Source organism: Haematobia irritans, chromosome 4, assembly GCF_050003625.1.
Source record: "Haematobia irritans isolate KBUSLIRL chromosome 4, ASM5000362v1, whole genome shotgun sequence".
Classification (NCBI taxonomy): domain Eukaryota; kingdom Metazoa; phylum Arthropoda; class Insecta; order Diptera; family Muscidae; genus Haematobia; species Haematobia irritans.
In genome coordinates this window covers 121,053,431-121,075,290 of record NC_134400.1, presented here as the reverse complement: position 1 = coordinate 121,075,290, position 21,860 = coordinate 121,053,431, and the positions used below count along the sequence as shown (strand labels likewise).

General features: G+C 32.5%; 1 protein-coding gene across 18 annotated transcripts in view; it reads left to right on the top strand.

Moving 5' to 3' along the window:
• Positions 1 to 21,860, top strand: part of Lasp (LIM and SH3 domain protein Lasp) — a 279,211-nt gene that overhangs the window by 125,805 nt on the left and 131,546 nt on the right. For all 18 annotated transcript variants that reach the window (XM_075308301.1, XM_075308306.1, XM_075308302.1 and 15 more), the window contains exon 3: positions 8,960 to 9,054. In XM_075308301.1, the coding sequence (XP_075164416.1) occupies positions 8,960 to 9,054 (95 nt within the window). The remainder of the gene's footprint in view (positions 1 to 8,959; positions 9,055 to 21,860) is intronic.

Here is a 21,860-nt window from a genome sequence, read left to right as displayed (position 1 = left end):
ACACCACGTTGCAAATTTCAACCGGATTGGATGAATTTTGCTCCTCTAAGAGGCTCCGGAGATTAAATCTGGAAAACGGTTTATATGGGGCTATATATAATTATGGACCGATATGGACCAATTCTTGCGTGTTTGTTGGAGACCACATTCTGACACCACGTTCCAAATTTCAACCGGATCGGATGAATTTTTCTCCTCCAAGAGGCTCCGGAGGACAAATCTGGGGATCGATTTATATGGGGGCTATATATAATTATGGACCGATATGGACCAATTCTTGCATGGTTGTTAGAGACCATATACTAACACCACGTACCCAATTTCACCCGGATCGGATGAATTTTGCTCCTCTAAGAGGCTCCGGAGGTCAAATCTGGGGATCGGCTTATATAGGGATCGGCTTATATGGGGGCTATATATAATAATGGGCCGATGTGGACCAATTTTTGCATGGTCATTAGAGAACATATACCAACACCATGGTCCAAATTTCAGCCGGATCGGATGAAATTTGCTTCTCTTAGAGGCTCCGCAAACCAAATCGGGCGATCGGTTTATATGGGGGCTATGTATAATTATGGACCGACGTGGACCAAATTTCCATGTACCAAATTTCAGCCGGATCGGATGAAATTTGCTTCTCTTAGAGCAATCGCAAGCCAAATTTGGGGGTCCGTTTGTATGGGGGCTATACGTAAAAGTGGACCGATATGGACCAATTTTTGCATGGTTGTTAGAGACCACATACTAACACCATGTACCAAATTTCAGCCGGATCGGATGAAATTTGCTTCTCTTAGAGCAATTGCAAACCAAATTTGTGGGGTCCGTTTATATGGGGGCTATACGTAAAAGTGGACCGATATGGCCCATTTTCAATACCATCCGACCTACATCAATAACAACTACTTGTGCCAAGTTTCAAGTCGATAGCTTGTTTAGTTCGGAAGTTAGCGTGATTTCAACAGACGGACGGACGGACGGACGGACGGACTCAGAATTTCACCACGACCCAGAATATATATACTTTATGGGGTCTTAGAGCAATATTTCGATGTGTTACAAACGGAATGACAAAGTTAATATACCCCCATCCTATGGTGGAGGGTATAAAAATGCTCAAATCCCGAAATATAAAATGAAACCGAAATATTCTACATTAACTTCTCTTCGTAAAAACTTCGTACTTTAAACGAATCTTTCTTCACAGTTCATGATTTTGTGAAGAAGTCTTAATGTATTTATGAATATTTTACAAAACATTCTGCCTTAACATTTCTTCATATAGGTTAGGTTAGGTTAAAGTGGCAGCCCGATTAAGATTCAGGCTCACTTAGACTCTTCAGTCCATTGTGATACCACATTAACTAAAAGTACCTATTACATATGGGCACTTCTAATTTTAACCGCTGAACCTTCTCGATTATTTTTCTTCGTTGAACCAACCAGATTGTTCCAAAAACATTAGCAAACTGCTTAAGTTAACGTTTTTCAGGTCCGCCAGTAATCTGAAGCTATATGCTCCTAAAAGTTGCTTACGCTTTACACAAAATGAAGGACACTCACACAAGAGGTGTTTAATTGATTCCTTTTCCTCCGCATTGTGACAGCTCATGCAATAGTCATTATACTTTGTGCCTATAGTTTTTGCAAATTCGCCTATCAGGCAGCGACCCGTTATAGCAGATATCAGGTGTGATATCTGACGTCTCGAGAACACTAGCATATCTAGTGTGCGGTTTAAGTTTAAATGGGCCATATATGCTTGGTGTCGTTACAACCCTTGCAATTCTCCCATCGAACATTTGCCATCATAACAGACTTCTCACGCAGCATGAGCTTGCAGGTAGCCAGGGGCATACCAACAGATTCTAGTTCCCCTGGAATATGTAAGGTAGTCCCTAGCCTTGCCAACTCATCCGCTTCGCAGTTCCCCGGTATGTTCCTATGGCAAGGCAACCATATTAGGTGAATATTGTACTGCTCAGCCATCTCGTTGAGAGATTTGCGGCAGTTGAGGGCCGTTTTCGAGTTAAGGAACACAGAGTCCAAGGATTGTATTGCAGGTTGACTGTCTGAGTATATATTAATGCCAACATTTGTTGGAACATTACTTCTCAACCAATTCACCACCTCTCTTATTGCCAATATTTCAGCCTGAAAAACACTACAGTGATTAGGTAATCTTTTCGCTATTCGAATTTCCAGATCTTTAGTATATACTCCGACCCCGCTTTTCCATTCAATTTGGAGCCATCAGTATAGAAATCTATATATCTTTTATTCCCCAGGGAAGCGTGTGTACACCACGCTTCACTGTTGGGAATTTGAGTTTCAAACTTTTTGTCGAAAAGTGGTTTCGCCAGAGTGTAATCCACTACGTTAGGCACATCTGGCATTATTTTGAGGACCAATCTGTGACCGTAACTTTTTTCCGACCACAGCGATAGCTCACGCAACCGCACAGCCGTTCTTGCAGCTGACTGTTTGGCCAAAATGTCTAAAGGCAATAGATGCAGTATGACATTAAGGGAGTTTGTTCCTGTCTTGCTGAATGCACCTGAGATACACAAGCACGCCATACGCTGAACTTTATCTAAACCTGTTGGTTGCTGTAGTGCCGGCCATCAGACTACAACACCATATAGCATTATAGGTCTAACCACTGCCGTATATAGCCAATGCACAATTTTTGGTTTTAGTCCTCACTTTTTTCCTATTGCCTTTTTGCACGAGTACAAAGCTACCGTTGCTTTTCTCGCCCTTTCTCCAATATTAAGCGTAAAGTTCAGCTTTCTGTCCAAACTAACGCCAAGGTATTTTGCACACTCACCATATAACATAAAGTACAAAACATTTTCGTTGAAATTACAAAGAAGTTTTATTGAAATTGTAAATTTTCCCGTTTATGACATAAATTCCATTGGAATGTGGGTGAAAGGATGTTAAGACTTTTATAAACTTGTTAATATGTACAAGCAATTGTACTTTTGCCAATAGCATTTTGTCTAACCATAAGTGCGAAAAATTGTCATTAAAAAATTGTAAAATTTTCAAAACAGGTACGAAGCATTTTCACAAAAATGTACGAAACTTTTTCGTACAACCATGAAGAGAAAATTTCCTTAAAATTACTTAACATTTCCTTCTTTAAAGATAGTACCTTTAGCTTTGTGTGTAAAGGGTGATACGATCAAAATTTGGTCAAGGGAAAACGCGTGTAAATCGGTGAAATCGTTTTTTTTTTAAATTCAAATTAAATTTCTTTTTCAAGTTCAATTAGTATAAAATTCAGGAAAAATATTCAGTTAGGCTTTCGCTTTTCCAAATCCGAATTGCCGGGCCTCACGCTTGACACCTGCCATCAGATTTTGTACAGCCACCTTGTCCACCTTCTTCGCCGCAGAAAGCCAGTTTGCCTTGAACTGCTGCTCGTCATTTGCAGTTTTTTGGTCTTCTTTAGGTTCCGCTTGACAATAGCCCAGTATTTCTCAATTGGGCGGAGCTCTGGCGTGTTGGGAGGGTTCTTGTCCTTGGGAACCACCTGCACGTTGTTGGCGGCGTACCACTCCATGGCCTTTTTACCGTAATGGCAAGATGCCAAATCCGGCCAAAACAGTACGGAACAACCGTGTTTCTTCAGGAAAGGCAGCAGACGTTTATTCAAACACTCTCTCACGTAAATTTCTTGGTTGACAGTCCCGGAAGCTATGAAAATGCTGCTTTTCAAGCCACAGGTACAGATGGCTTGCCAAACCAGATATTTCTTTGCGAACTTTGACAGTTTTATGTGCACACAAAAATTTTTTTTTCTGATTCAATCACGAAATTAATTGATCCAATTAATTTTTAATTGAAATGTCTTCAATCACAGAAATGATATTATCAATTAAAACATTAATTGAAGGTCAATTAAAAAGTAATTGATCCAATTAAAAAATTAATTGATACTATTATTTTTGTGATTGATTTTTGTTTCAATTAAAAAATTTGTTGAATCAATTATATTTTTAATTGAGTATTTTTTAAAACTCAATTAAAATTTTAATTGGAAAATTTTTCGTGAAATATTTTTGTGTGTGCTTGAAAATATCTGCTACCTTTCCCCTTCCTTTTGCCGTATAAAACTCCTGACCCGGAAGCTGCTTGTAGTCGGCTTTGACGTAGGTTTCGTCGTCCATACCACGCAGTCAAACTTCGTCAGCATCGTCGTGTACAGCCTCCGGGATCGCGCTTTAGCCGTCGTATTTTGTTTATCATCGCGATTTGGACTCACTACCTTCTTGTAAGTCGATAGTCCGGCTCGTTTTTTGGCTCGATGCACGGTTGTAGACGATACACCCAGCTTCTTTGCGGCATCTCGGAGAGAGAGGTTAGGGTTTCGCTTCAAACTACCGGCAACTCTCTTTGTCGTCTCAGCGGCTTCCGGTTTTCGATTTCCCCCCGATCCAGACTTCCTGGCTGTCGACAAACGTTCCCCAAACACTTTAATTACATTTGTAACGGTTGATTTGGTTACTGTTAGTGATTCTGCCAGCTTTGCGTGCGAGTAGCTCGGATTTTGGCGATGCGCGAGCAAAATTTTGATACGCTGCTCTTCTTGCTTGGACGGCATTTTGACAACTGAAGAGTGAATTCCAAAATCAAAATAGGAGCAACATTCTACACACACACACCTTCAAAATGAGGGGTGTTCAGGTTTTTTAAATGCAAAATTAAAAGAAATACGTCAAGTTTATATTGACCAAATTTTGATCGTATCACCCTTTAGGTACTAAATTCTGGTATCTAGTACGTATAGGTACTGGATATTTTTCCATAAAATATTTATATCTTTATCTTCCCAGCCACATTTGCAAAGTATCACACTAAAGACTCCTTATGTGTGCAACTCTAGTGAAATATTTGTGGTTTTCCCAAGCTTGTGACATAAATACTTCAAAAAGAAAAAAATGTATTCCACAAATCCCAGTAATCCAAGGAACCAGAGTAAATAAACTAGGTAGGATTAAAAGAAGTGGAGAAATGGTAAAATCGTTATAAATGAAAATATTTACAGAAATAAGCAACAAAGAAATAGGAGAATGAGAACACATATCAAATTGCCCATAGGAAAGGTAAATCCAATACAAATCTCAGTTCATTTTTTCTTACTTGAGATTGACAGCAAACCGACCATCATCATCATTACATTGAGGACTCAATTTACGAAGTCTTGACTGGAACAAGTCAAAGATATTTCTCCCCCTTATTCCAGTGCGCTGGTCAATGAATGTGGTTAATAGACATTTACCTTAAGTCGGATATAAAAGGTTAAAACTTTGTTTTCTCATTTAGTTTTTCGAAATACGAAACGTTTTCTGTTTTCCTCCAATGAGAAAAACTAGAAAAACATCCAACACATGCTGCCAAGGTATGGATTTACAACCCTTTTTTTTTCTAATTAAGTAGATTTTTAAATGCACATTATCACATAAAAAAAAAACCAAGTATATACGGCCGTAAGTTCGGCCAGGCCGAATCTTATGTACCCTCCACCATGGATTGCGTAGAAACTTCTACGAAAGACTGTCATCCACAATCGAATTACTTGGGTTGTGGTATCTTAAACCTTCTTAACATCGTTTTTTAAATTGTGAGTTAGTCCATAGGTGTTGTATATTAGACAAAAAGCTATGAAGGGTGTGAAGATAAATTCGCGAGTTAAATTCGTGGTTTGTGTCTCGGCTAAGCAAAATTCAAATTTGTGGAACGAATTTAGCTTTGTGGGCCGAATTTAACTTGTGGAACGCATTCCAAAAAAATAGTTTTTCTTGAAAAGAGGCACATTTGTGGTGGAAAAACTGCCAAACACCGTCAGTTATTTTATGTGTAGTCATACTATGCATTGGTGATTTTATATCGTCGAAAAATTTATCCATAAGAGATAACCGCTAATAATTCTAAAGTCGTATAAAAATGTCAATATATCCTGAAGTAATGGACACAAGATATTAAAATACAATAATAAAAACATCTAAGGGGTACCAAAATAAGATTCTTAAATAACTTCAAAAATCTCGTGCACAGTATTTGAGATATAGTGTCATCAGATATCGGCTATATATAGCCCCGATATTAAATCGCCTATACCTAAGGAACCATTTGAGAGGAATTGACCAGACAAAATGCCAGTGGTAGATATTGGCCTGCACCAAAATCCAAAATTAAATAATCAAAATTTTCATGTAGGGTATTTGAGATATAGCGTCACCGATATCGGCTATATAGTCCCGATATTGGATCTCCTATATCTACGAAACCATTTGAGAAGAATTGACCAGACCAAATGCCAGTAATAGATAGTGGTTATTGAAAAAAATCAAAATTAGAAATTTTAAAGTCCCATGTACAGTTTTTGAGCTATATTGTCGCCAGATATCGGTTATATATAGCCCCGATAGTGGATCTCCTATATCTAAGAAACCATTTGAGAGGAATTGACCAGACCAAATGCAAGAAACATATATTGGTTGCTACAAAAAAATCAAAATTAAAAATAAAAAGTCCCATGTACTCTTTTTGAGCTATATTGTCGCCAGATATCGGTTATATATATCCCCGATATTGGATCTCCTATATCTAAGAAACCATTTGAGAAGAATTGACCAGACCAAATGCAAATAATAGATATTGGTGACTACAAAGAATCAAAATTAAAAAATAAAAAGTCTCATGTACAGATTTTGAGCTATATTATCGCCAGATATCGGCTATATAGCCCCGATATCGGATCTCCTATATCTAAGAAACCATTTGAGAGGAATTGACAAGACCAAATGCAAATAATAGATATTGGTGACTACAAAAAATCAAAATTAAAAAATAAAAAGTCTCATGTACAGATTTTGAGCTATATTATCGCCAGATATGGGCTATATAGCCCCGATATTGGAAACCATTTGAGAGGAATTGACCAGACCAAATGCAAGAAACATATATTGGTTACTACAAAAAATCAAAATTAAAAAATAAAAAGTCTCATGTACAAATTTTGAGCTATATTATCGCCAGATATCGGCTATATATAGCCCTGATATTGGATCTCCTATATCTAAGAAACCATTTGAGAGGAATTGACCAGACCAAATGCAAATAATAGATATTGATGACTTCAACAAATCAAAATTAAAAAATAAAAAGTCTCATGTACAGATTTTGAGCTATATTATCGCCAGATATCGGCTATATATCCCCGATATCGGATCTCCTATATCTAAGAAACCATTTGAGAGGAATTGACAAGACCAAATGCAAATAATAGATATTGGTGACTACAAAAAATCAAAATTAAAAAAATAAAAAGTCTCATGTACAGATTTTGAGCTATATTATATTATATATAGCCCCGATATTGGATCTCCTATATCTAAGAAACCATTTGAGAGAAATTGACCAGACCAAATGCAAATAATAGATATTGGTGGCTACAATTAAATTAAAATTAAAAAATAAAAAGTCTCATGTACAGATTTTGACCTATAGATGAAGGCCACAACTTAATCTTTAGATATATTGCCGGAACTGTCATACATATATGACTAAATTTTACATTCGAAATTGTAGCAACCTATAGGTTAGGAAGCCACCGTGGTGCAATGGTTAGCATGCCCGCCTTGCATACACAAGGTCGTGGGTTCGATTCCTGCTTCGACCGAACATAAAAAAGTTTCTCAGCGGCGGATTATCCCACCTCGGTAACTCTGGTGACATTTCGGAGTGTTTCAAAGCTTCTCTAAGTGGTTTCACGGCAATGTGGAACGCCGTTCGTACTCGGCTATAAAAAGGAGGTCCCTTGTGTTTGAGCATGGAATCGGGCAGCACTCAGTGATAAGAGAGAAGTTCACCAATTTGGGCTGATTGGACTGAAAAGTCAAAGTGAACCTGATACATCGGGCTAACATAGGTTAGCTTAGGTATAGTGTGCAGCCCACTATTTCAGGCTCACTCGGTCCATTGTGATACCACAGTGTCACACCCTCAAAACAAAAACGCTTGTCTAACACACACACACACACATATATATATATATATATATATATATATATATATATATATATATATATATATATATATATATATATATATATATATATATATATATATATATATATATATATATATTTGAATGGATGTGCTTTGGGCGCAAGCAAATTTTGTTGGATTTAGTGCATCTGGAGACATCTTGAAAAAATCGACTGCTGTTTACTTTCGGACTCATACGCGTAAACCCACAATTCATCACCGGTCACGATGCCATAGACTTGTTTCGAAGCACGGCGATCGTATTTTTGGAGCATTTCTTTCGACCAGTCGACACGAGCTTGTTTTTGCGCGATTGACAAATTGTGTGAGATTCACGGTCAAATGTTCCTGCAATATTGAATGTATGCTGGTCTCACTAATGCTTAATGGTTGTCTCAATCTCAACCGGAAACCAACTGATATCTGACCTATCAGTTGGTTTCCGTAATAACAACATATTGTGGACGACCTTCTTGAAATTCGTCTTGGAGTGAACTACGACTTCGGTTGAATTCACCATACCATCGATAAGCAAAAATTGAATTATGTTCATCGATGCACTGTTGTTGAATTAATCCTCGTTCCAATATACTTTCAATTTTTGGGCAAAATGAATCGTTTAAGTTAATGTAAATACACGATATAGCCCAATCCCGAAATATAAAAGACAACCGTTCATTTGAAATGAAATCTCCCTACTATTATTAAGAGTATAATAGTAAAATATCTAGGATGCTATATAAAATTATATTTGTTATAAAGAATATCTTTTTTATTTACTTTTATTATGTTTTATTTTTTTTTTAATCTGGGTATCAATGTCATAACAGTTTGTGTATGTTGTGGTTTTGTTTGTTACTTATTTAATTCCCTATTTTTTTTTATATCATTTCAGACTTGGCATAAAACATGTTTCAAATGCACAGAATGTGGTATGGCATTGAATATGAAAACATATAAAGGTTTCAACAAAATGCCCTATTGCGAAGCGTAAGTACCAACATCTATTCTACTCTTTCATTATTATTCAGTGAATTGCTGCATCTAAAGAAAGTTTCCGAAGTGAAGTTGTAATGTGATTATTATGAGTGTATGCATATTTAAGCAGAAAATTTTATGGAAGTTTGTTATGGAAATATGTGTTTCTCTATTTTTTCGTTACAAGGAAAATAAAATCTTGCGAATCGAATATTGGAACATGGACTAGTGTTGCCAGTATTTTTCTGGCTCTTGTCCCCAAAAATCCCCAATTTAAATTTAAATTCCTCACAAAAATTCCCAATACATTTTTGACAAGTTTTTTTGAAAAAAAAAAAAAAAAACAAAGCAAAAGGCTCTGCTGTAGAAAATCAGTAATACTTTAAAAATTAATTTTTTTTGTCAAAGACAAGATTTCGAACCACAATACCAAGATACTGATGATCGTCTTCCAAATGCTGGAGATATGATATGGTGGTTAAAATTACAAGGGCCGATGTTGATTTTGAATAAAACACAAACTATTTAGGAAATTATTGTAATTTTATTTTATTATGATATATTGGTATTACTCAATTATGTATGGGACAAAATATCGGCCAAATGGGCGCCGCGACCTCGGTGGTACACCTTCATCCGATGGTCCAAATTTTCGATGACGCTGAGGCATAATGGAGGTTCTATGCCGTTAATGTGCCGAATTATCTCATCCTTTAGCTCTTGAATTGTTGCTGGCTTATCGACGTACACCTTTTCTTTCAAATAACCCCAAAGAAAAAAGTCCAACGGTGTCAAATCACATGAACTTGGCGACCAATTGACATCGCCATTTCGTGAGATAACACGGCCATTGAATTTGTTGCGCAAAAGAGCCGTTGTTTCGTTAGCTGTGTGGCAAGTGGCACCGTCCAATTCGGGCCATAAAAAGTTCGTTATCATCTCACGATTGCGAACACCATTCACAGTAACTGCCTGACCGGCCTCATTTTGGAAAAAATACGGCCCGATGATGCCGCCAGCCCATAAACCCCGCTAAACAGTCACTCTTTGTGGGTGCATTGGTTTTTCGACAATCACTCTTGGATTCTCATTCGCCCAAATGCGGCAATTCTACCATTTAACACGTTGTTGGATTGTGTATCTCTCCATGGTTCAAATTGAGTAAGTCTGAAATAGAGAAGTGTCAAATAAAATTCGAAAAAAAAACTTGGCGTTTAGGTGTGGTTCACATTCAACATCGGCCCTTACAATTTAACCACCCTTTAGAATTAAAATTTTGACAAAATTTCCTATAGAAATAAAATTTTGACAAAATTTTCTATGGAAATAAAATTTTGATAAAATTTTCTATAGAAATAAAAATTTGACAAAATTTTCTATAGAAATAAAATTTTAACAAAATTTTCTATAGAAATATATGGAAATAAAATTTTGATAAAATTTTCTATAGAAATAAAATTTTGACAAAATTTTCTATAGAAATAAAATTTTAACAAAATTTTCTATAGAAATACAATTTTAACAAAATTTTCTATAGAAATAAAATTTTAACAAAATTTTCTATAGAAATAAAGTTTTGACAAAATTTGCTATAGAAATAAATTTTTAGAAAAATTTCTAAAGAAATAACATTTTGAGAAAATGTTCTATAGAAATTAAATTTTGACAAAATTTTCTATAGAAATAAAATATTGGGAAAATTTTCAATAGAAATAAAGTTTTGACAAAATGTTCAATAGAAATAAAATTTTAACAAAATTTTCTATAGAAATACAATTTTAACAAAATTTTCTATAGAAATAAAATTTTAACAAAATTTTCTATAGAAAATTTTTTATAGAAATAAAATATTGACAAAATTTTCAATAGAAATAAATTTTTTTGAAAATTTTCTAAAGAAATAACATTTTGAGAAAATGTTCTATAGAAATTAAATTTTTAGAAAATTTTCTATAGAAATAAAATTTTGACAAAATTTTCTATAGAAATAAAATTTTAACAAAATATTCTATAGAAATAAAATTTTAACAAAATTTTCTATAGAAATAAAATTTTAACAAAATTTTCTATAGAAATAAAATTTTGACAAAATTTCCTATAGAAATAAAATTTTAACAAAATTTTCTATAGAAATAAAATTTTGAGAAATTTTTCTATAAAAATAAAATTTTGAGAAAATTTTTTATAGAAATAAAACTTTGACAAAATTTTCAATAGAAATAAATTTTTTAGAAACTTTTCTAAAGAAATAAAATTTTAACAAAATTTTCTATAGAAATAAAATTTTGAGAAAATTTTCTATAGAAATAAAATTTTAACAAAATTTTCTATAGAAATACTATTTTAACAAAATTTTCTATAGAAATAAAATTTTAACAAAATTTTTTATAGAAAATTTTCTATAGCAATAAAATTTTGACAAAATTTTCAATAGAAATAAATTTTTTAGAAAATTTTCTAAAGAAATAACATTTTGAGAAAATGTTCTATAGACATTAAATTTTGACAAAATTTTCTATAGAAATAAAATATTGAGAAAATTTTCAATAGAAATAAAATTTTGACAAAATTTTCAATAGAAATAAAATTTTAACAAAATTTTCTATAGAAATACAATTTTCACAAAATTTTGTATAGAAATAACATTTTAACAACATTTTCTATAGAAATAAAATTTTGACAAAATTTTCTATAGAAATAAAATTTTAACAAAATTTTCTATAGAAATGTTCTATAGAAATAAAATTTTAACAAAATTTTCTACATAGAAATAACATTTTGAGGACATTTTCCATAGGAATTAAATTTTAACAAAATTTTCTATAGAAATAATTTTTTGACAAAAATTTCCACATAGGAATACAATTTTGACAAATTTTTCTATTTAAATAAAAATTTTTTAAAAAAGATTAAATCGATTGTTCGAAAAAATCCCCAAATTTATTTAAATTCCCCAACAAATCCCCAAGTCCCCTTCTCAGAAATTTCGTCTCCATTCACGAAAAAATATCCCCAATTTGGGGAAGAATCCCCAATACTGGCAACACTGACATGGAGGGATGTTATAACATTAAACAGAAAACAAGTATATACGGCCGTAAGTTCGGCCAGGCCGAATATGTACCCTCCACCATGGATTGAGTAGAAACTTCTACTAAATATTGTCATCCGCAATCGAATTACTTGGTTTGTGGTAATACATGCCGATGACCTTGCCATCTTAAAACTTCTTAACATCGTCCTCTTAATTGTAAGTTAGTCCATACGTGGTATATATTAGACAAAACAAAAAAATCAGATTAAATACGTACATAATTCAGTTCTTGACCCGGTATATGATATATAGGGAAGTGTATAAATAATTACGAACGGATATGAAGTTTTGCGCGGTAATTAGAGAGCTGAATTCAAATATGGTGGTCGCTTTATAAGGGGCTATATACAATTATGAACCGATATGGACCAATTCCTGTGTGATTGGGGATAGGTTTATCTGGGGGCTGTATATAACTATAGACCGACATGGACTAATTTTGGCATGGTTGTTAGCGGCCATATACTAGTACAATGTATTAAATTTCTACCGAATCGGATGAATTTTGCTCCTCCAAGAGGTTCCGGAGTTCAAATCTGGGGATCGGTTGATATGGTGGCTATATATAATTATGGACCGATATGGACGAATTTTTGCATGGTTTTTAAAGACCAGATCGGATGAAATTTACTCCTCCAAGAGTTTCCGGAGTTCAAATCTGGGGATCGGTTTATATGGGGACTATATATAATTATGAACCAATATGGATACATTTTTGCATGGTTGTTAAAGACCGTATACTAAAACCACTTACCAAATTTTAATCGGATCGTATGTATATTGCTCCTCCAAAAGGCTCCAGAGTTCCAATCTGGGAATCGATTTATATGGGGGCGATTTACACGGGAGCCATCGTTATGCAATGGTTAGCATGCTCGCCTTGCATACACAAGGTCGTGGGTTCGATTCCTGCTTCGACCGAACACCAAACAGTTTTCCAGCGGTGGATTATCCCACCTCAGTAATACTGGTGACATTTCTGAGGGTTTCAAAACCTCTCTAAGTGGTTTCACTGCAATTTGGAACGCCGTTCGGAATCGGCTATAAAAAGGAGGTCCCTTGTCATTGAGCTTAACATGGAATCAGGCAGCACTCAGTGATAAGAGAGAAGTTCACCAATGTGGTATCACAATGGACTGAATAGTCTAAGTGAGTCTGATACATCGGGCTGTCACCTAACCTAACCTTGATTTAAAAGCTTTAAATTGGTACTGGATGGCGTTCGCGTACATTTCTGCTAATTTTAGCAAATATAAAAAATCTATTTTTATTCTCTTGCAAGTTTAAGTTTTACTGGATTTTATGTTACAATAAGTTGGTAAAATATCTTTTGATGTTAAAGAGACTGTTCCTTTACTGTTTTTGTGTTGATTTATAGAACATTTTTTGTAATAAAAAGACCTTTCAAATGTAAGCGACTTTTTTATCATTATGCAACTTTTTTGTGCGACCTTTTTGTGAATATGCGACTTTTTCAAAATTTCCAACGGTTACACTGTCTATGACATTGTGACAGGTGATGAATGGTGGATTTATGAATGAAGAATATTTTTAAATACAACTTCTACAAGTTCAACAAAATAAATAAATACATTTTTGTATCAACGCACACAAAATTTTTTTGCGGTGCATAACATAGGAGTCATTACATTTCGAAATTATTGCAGTATTTATTTTAGTTTATTTGTTCTACACCTTTATCAAATTGACCATGAACAATGATAATAATGATGGAATGCTGATGTCGGGATGATACCATTTATAAATAACCCGGCATAAAGTAGATAATTATGTCTCCATCTGTTTGGAGGCTATCTTATCTTGCACTGTGTTATTGTCTAGTATCACATGTGTGGAAATACATGCATGAATACGCAAGATATTGTTCCATACGAAATTTCTTATCACTGATTAAACAGAGATATTAGAAAATCCAAATACAATGGAATTTAGATATTTCACAAATACCACATTCGCATATGAGTATTCAATTATAATTATTCTATGGTTGTGAATAGTAGGAAACTGGAGAAACACGGGGTGAGGATTGTTATCCTTTTGTCCAAGCTAATTTCTTAAAAGGATGTGGGGGGAGAGTGGGTATGTTAGTCCACCTTGAGTGTTTAATTTAATTTAATGTTGCATTTAATTAATGAATTAGATAATGCGTTGTGAAGCAATGGTTAGGAGTTCAAATTCTGCCTTTGATGAACCTGAGTGAGTAAGGCATAATTGGAGCGATACACTGAAAAAAACAATTAACCAATCAAGAAGGAAAATGTTGATTAACGTTAGAACATTTTAAATAAACTATATTACATACGCAGATACCACGCACACGCAGAGAATAAACATGATTGTCACAATCATATTCGATGAGCAAAATAATATGATAGGAGTTATTTTTGCGGCGACCATGTAACATTTTCACCTGCAACCATGTTGGCTCAGTGAATATGGTCCTAAAAAAAATAAAATTGTCCTCATCTAAAATGTTATTATATTGATAAAAAAGAATTTTGTTTGGAACAAAAGACAATGGTCACAATCTAAAATGTTATGGTATTCATTAAAAATAATTTTCTCCTAGTTAAAAGAACATGGTCACAACCTAAAATGTTTTAATCTTTATGAAAAAACTTTTTTCATCGTCGAAAAAAGGACGCCACTTGAGAAAACAAAACACAAAATTAACTTTATTTGTTTGTTTTTATTTATTTATAAACCAAGTCATTGTTTATTTGTATTTATAATGCCGTTCAAGCAAACATCATATATTTTTACACACTCTATTTTATTTCAATTTCAACAATAAGTAATTATTCCATATTTACATCGTGCCCATCAAATGTACAAACGCAGACATCATGTAACTGCAAATAAAAATAAATGATACCATATAGCAAAATGCAGGACAAAAAACAGGTAAATTTTTTCAATTACACTTTCCTTTTTTGTGTTCACATAAACCACGTGCCACTTCTGAATAAATAAACTAACACAAAACACAGTAAATCCGTATTCTCCGTCCATTCCAAGAAACAATCAACACACGACTGACGCGCAAAATGAAAATCGTGTGTACCTGCTCAATGTTTTTATAAAATTCTTTTCGCTGCAAACAAGTTAAAAAATTAAATGGTCACGAAAAAATGTAAATGGTCTTTATGGCCATGTAATGGTTCTAGACATGTCTATACTTAACCTATAAAAATACTTTTTTCCCTGTAAAAAAGTAAAAAAAAAATTGAATGGTCAGATACATGATTTTCCCGACCATTTAATGGTCTCAAAATCTATCATTTAAATAATAGAACATGTTGGCGGTATTTGAGAACCATTCAAATGCTTATTGCCACCATACATTTTTCTCCGCTCGAAAACTATTTTTACAAAGACAAAATACATGTTTTTCGCGGCAATTACATGCTCTAGATAAGCATTAAATGGATGCGGCAACCATGTACAAACATGGTTTTTCTGTGCGTGTGTGCAGTTAAAATCAAGAACATCTTTGGGAGGACATTTTTGGAAGTGCTTTTAAAGTTGTGCCTTTAGAAGAACTTCCAAATTTTTTTGCTGGGTTCGTATGGCACTAAAGACTTTCATGGAATTTTGAACTCCAATTTTCTCCTTGAAACTACAATATTTTCTTTAACAAGTGAAATAAATTAATTATGTCTATTAAGTTTTCTTGAATTTGTCGAAAAATATTTACTTATTTTTTTTTTTGATATCTGCGTGATGTCAGCGTTTGTTATACTGTTTAGTTAAAATTTTCTAAAAATAAAAAAAAATAATCAAAATTGTCTAAAATTAACCAAAAGGTTCTTCCTGGTGGGCCCACTGTTTTTTCACTGTAGGTTTCACTTTTTTTTGTGTGTACGTTTTATACAGGTATATGACGCTTTCGACGATTACAACTTTACTTAGAGGAGAAAACCAAAAAACGTACTCGGACCTTCTCTGATGTAGTCTTACTATTTTCCCAAAGTAGTAATTTATGGAATCGCTTAATTAGTATCAACTTTAACTCTTCCATACCTAACCTTAGTAGTTTAACTCTAAAGTATATTAATAAATCAAATGCAGCATTTCGTTTTATTTAATAAAATAAATCATTGTATTCTTACATACATTTATCAAAATATCTAATGAAATTACTTTGCTCCCATTTTGAATGGTAAAATCTCACAGCGCCAACTCCATTTTCGCTACAAAAATAAATATCATCCATAGAATTCTATATAGAACTGCATTATGCAATAACAATAGATTTATTACAATTTTCTAACCTACAGGAACTATGGCAAACTCGAAGGGTTGGTTGATGGGATGCACGCATGACACAACAAAGACATCCTCAATCATTTAATCTCAGCAGTATCAGTAACAATATTGTAGTTATACAAAAAAAGCACACACACACACAGTAACAATAAAATCTGAGTACTAAAGGATATAATAACAGAATTTTAATGGATTGTTGGATTTTAAATCATAGAAATAAATTTTGAAATATTTCATAAATCTATGATAGAGGGAAGAAAAAAAAAAACAAAAATGACTAAAATGTATCAGAATTATTAATGCTCTTATAGAAAATCTAGTTATCACAAACTGTAGGTTAGGTTGGGTATCAGAGAACGGCTGCGATCTACCGCAACCGACCAGTGTATTTAGTAAACACCAATATTTGCAATCTTAAAACACCAATTGGTAAAAAAAAATCAATATCCAATGCAACCGACGACTGTCGGTGTTTGTTAGTATGAGTGTTGGTCTCTCGAAAACACCGTAGTAATGCAATCACACAAATTGGTTACCCATATCTCAGCAGTTTGGTATTCTCTTATTTGGTACTCTCCCAATTCTCTTGAGCTAATACCAACTGCTGATAATTGTTGTTGTTGAGTGCAATCACACTTAAGTGCCACACTAGTTTTTTGTTTACCGAGCGTTGTTACGATGTGTTTTTATTCTCGCATTTGTATCAATGTAAAAGATCGCATGGTAATTGGTGTCTTACTCACTGCTACCGACATTTTGTGGGTAAGATTGCAATACGAAAACAAGTAAGGAAAGTCTAAAGTCGGGCGGGGCCGACTATATTATACCCTGCACCACTCTGTAGATCTAAATTTTCGATACCATATCACATCCGTCAAATGTGTTGGGGGCTATATATAAAGGTTTGTCCCAAATATATACATTTAAATAGCACTCGATCTGGACAGAATTTGATAGACTTCTACAAAATCTATAGACTCAAAATTTAAGTTGGCTAATGCACTAGGATGGAACACAATGTTATTAAAAAAAATATGGGAAACATTTAAATCTGAAGCAATTTTAAGGAAACTTCGCAAAAATTTATTTACGATTTATCACTCAATATATATGTATTAGAAGTTTAGGAAAATTAGAGTCATTTTTACAACTTTTCGACTAAGCAGTGGCGATTTTACAAGGAAAATGTTGGTATTTTTACCATTTTTGTCGAAATCAGAAAAACATATATATGGGAGCTATATCTAAATCAGAACCGATTCCAACCAAATTTGGCACGCATAGCAACAATGCTAATTCTACTCCCTGTGCAAAATTTCAACAAAATCGGAGTTAAAAATTGGCGTCTGTGGTCATATGAGTGTACATCGGGCGAAAGCTATATATGGGAGCTATATCTAAATCTGAACCGATTTCAACCAAATTTGGCAGCAACAATGCTAATTCTACTCCCTGTGCAAAATTTCAACTAAATCGGAGTTAAAAATTGGCCTCTGTGGTCATATGAGTGTAAATCGGGCGAAAGCTATATATGGGAGCTATATCTAAATCTGAACCGATTTCAACTAAATTTGGCACGCATAGCTACAATGCTAATTCTACTCCCTGTGCAAAATTTCAACCAAATTGGAGTAAAACTCTGGCTTCTGGGACCGTATTAGTCCATATCGGGCGAAAGATATATATGGGAACTATATCTAAATCTGAACCGATTTCAATAAAATCTTGCACATTTGACTATACTACCAATTGTACTCCTAGTGCAAAATTTCAACCAAAGTGGGGTAATACTCAGGCTTCTAGGGCCGTATAAGTGCATATCGGGCGAAATATATATATATGGGAGCTATATCTAAATCTGAACCGACTTCTTCCAAAATCAATAGGGTTCTAGTTTGACCCAAAACACATACTTGTGCCAAATTCGAAGTCGATTGGGCTTAAATTACTACCTAATCCCTTGGTTACAAAAATGTGTTCACGGACAGACGGGCATGGCTATATCGACTCAGGAGCCCACCCTAAGCATTTTTGTCAAAGACACCATGTGTCTATCTCGTCTCCTTCTGGGTGTTGCAAACATATGCACTAGCTTATAATACCCTGTCCCACAGTGTGGCGCAGGGTATAAAAAGCAACCGGTTGCAGTTCTCTATTGGGTATAGTGGCAGCTCGATATTTCAGGCTCACTCAGTCTATTGTGGACTGTGATATCATAGCTCCTATAATCCAGATGTCACAAAAATTTTAAGAGAATTCAACTCGTACAAGATATTATGGTCGTGAGAGCGATTATTTCCGTGAGCGTATTTTTTCAAAATTCATTACTCACGCACACTCTCGAAAAAATTATTTGCACTCACGCACGATTGGTTGCTTAAAAACGCTCCCGCATACTTACCCCATTGACATCAGCGTGACTCACGACCACAGTTGGTAGAATTCTATCAAAAGTGGTAGATTTTTTACTGTTTGGTAGATTGCTAGAATTCTTATATTTTCGTAGATTTTGCAAAACATTCCTCTCTAACTAAGATGTACTCTAATTTTTATAGAAACAAAATTGTCAATGTATAAAAATTTTTACAAAATTTTCTATAGAAATAAAATTTTCACAAAATTTTCTATCGAAAATGTTCTATAGCTTTTTTTCTATAGAAATAACATTTTGGAAATCTTTCCTATAGATATAAAGTTTTGACAAAATTTTCTAGAGCAATAAAATTTGAATTCTTGCTATTTTTGCAGATTTTCCCGTCCAACTAATATGTTATAGAAATACAATTTTGACAAGATATTCTATAGAAACAAATTTTGACAAGATATTCCATAGAAATAAATTTTGACAAAATTTTCTATAGAAACAAGTGTTGACAAAATTTTCTATAAAAAATGTGACAAAATTTGCTAAAGAAATAAAGTTTTGACCAAATTTTCTATAGAAATACAATTTTGACAAATTTTTTATAGTAATAAAATTTTGACAAAATTTTCTATAGAAATAAAATTTTGACAACATTTTCTATAGATATAAAATTTTGACAAAATTTTCTTTAGAAATAAAAATTTTGACAAAATTTTCTATAGAAATACAATTTTGACAAGATATTCTATAGAAACAAATTTTGACAAGATATTCCATAGAAATAAATTTTGACAAAATTTTCTATAGAAACAAATGTTGACAAAATTTTCTATAAAAAAATGTGACAAAATTTTCTACAGAAATAAAGTTTTGACCAAATTTTCTATAGAAATACAATTTTGACAAAATTTTCTATAGAAATAAAATGTTCACAAAATTTTCTATAGACAAAAAATTTTAATAAAATTTTCTATAGAAATAAAAATTTTGACAAAATTTTTTATAGAAATACAATTTTATTTGTTGTTTTGATCCCAGCTTAAAAACCATTGCGTTTACTAAACTACAAGAGTAGCTTAACCAACAGAGGAAAATAATGTTTGTCAAATTTATTTGGCCCTATAGACTACAAGATGGTTGGATGGACGCACGTTTCAGAATAATTTCAGAATAACCACATTCCTCATCAGCATCCTCTACTTGCAGCAAAACTATCAACCAATTATCAAAATAAATTCGGGTAGTTCACTAAACTCAAAGTGACAAAATTTTCTGCAGAAAAAAATTGCCAATATTTGCTATAGAAATATTATTTTTTTGTAGAAATAAAATTTTAACACAATTTCCTAAAGGAATAAACATTTTCTATAGAAATAAAATTTTGACAAAATTTTCTATATAAAATTTTTCTATAGAAATAAAATTTTGACAAAATTTTCTATAGAAATAAAATTTTAACAAAATTTTCTATAGAAATAAAATTTTGACAAAATTGACAAAATTTTTGATAGAACTAAAATTTTGACAAAATTTTCTATAGAACTAAAATTTTGACAAAATATTCCAGATAAATAAAATTTTGACAACATGTTTGACAAAATTTTCTACAGAACTATTATTTTGACAAAATTTTCTATAGTAATAACATTTTGACAACATTTTCTATAGAAATAAAATTTTGACAAAATTTTCCATTGAGAAAAAAATTTTTGACAAAATTTTCTATTGAGAAAAAAATTTTTGACAAAATTTTCTATAGAAGTAAAATTTTGACAACATTTTCTATAGAGTAACATTTTGACAACATTTTCTATAGAACTAAAATTTTGACAACATTTTCTATAGAAGTAAAATTTTGACAACATTTTCTATAGAACTAAAATTTTGACAAAATATTCTAGATAAATAAAATGTTGACAACATGTTTGACAAAATTTTCTACAGAACTATTATTTTGACAAAATTTTCTATAGTAAAAAAATTTTTACAAAATTTTCTATAGAAATAACATGTTGACAAAAATTTCTATAGAAATAAAATTTTGACAAAATTTTCTATTGAGAAAAAAAATTTGACAAAATTTTCTATAGAAATAACATTTTGACAAAAATTTCTATAGAAGTAAAATTTTGACATCATTTTCTATAGAACTAAAATTTTGACAAAATTTTCTATAGAAGTACAATTTTGACAACATTTTCTATAGAACTAAAATTTTGACAAAATTTTCTTAGAAATAACATTTTGACAAAAATTTCTAGAGTAACAAAATGTAATTTTGACAAAATTTTCTATAGAAATAATATGTTGACAAAATTTTCTATAGAATTAAAATTTTGACAACATTTGCTATAGAACTAAAATTTTGGCAAAATGTTCTATAGAACTAAAATTTTGACAAATTATTCTAGAGAAATAAAATTTTGACAACATTTTTGACAAAATTTTCTACAGAACTATTATTTTGACAAAATTTTCTATAGTAATAAAATTGTGACAACATTTTCTATAGAAATATAATTTTGACAAAATTTTCTATAGAAATAAATGTTTGAAAAAATGTTCTAGAGAAATAAAATTTTGACAACATTTTCTATAGGAATAAAAATTTGGTAAAATTTTGACCAAAAACTTCAAAATAAATTTTTTTCTTTACAGAAAAAAAACTTTCAATCACAGAAATGATAGTATCAATTAGCAATGTCAAATAAAAAACTTATTGATTCAATTAAAATTTTAATTGATACTATTAATTTTTGTAATTGATTTTTGTTTCAATTAAAAAATTTATTGATTTGTTTATTGGATTCAAGTAAAAGTTTAATTGAAAATATTTTGGTGAAATTTTTTTGTGGGTACAATGAATGTCCTGCACACTCTAATATTCGAATTTGCAGTAAAATTATTGGATTGTCTATTAGAACAGCTAAGCTTAGAAGTTGGAGGAAAATGTGTCAGTATGCAAAATAGCAGGATATACGAATGGAGTTCAAATGGATTCGTACACACACACACACACACACACACACGCATCACACATCAGTTTTCCTGCATTCCTTATCCATTCGT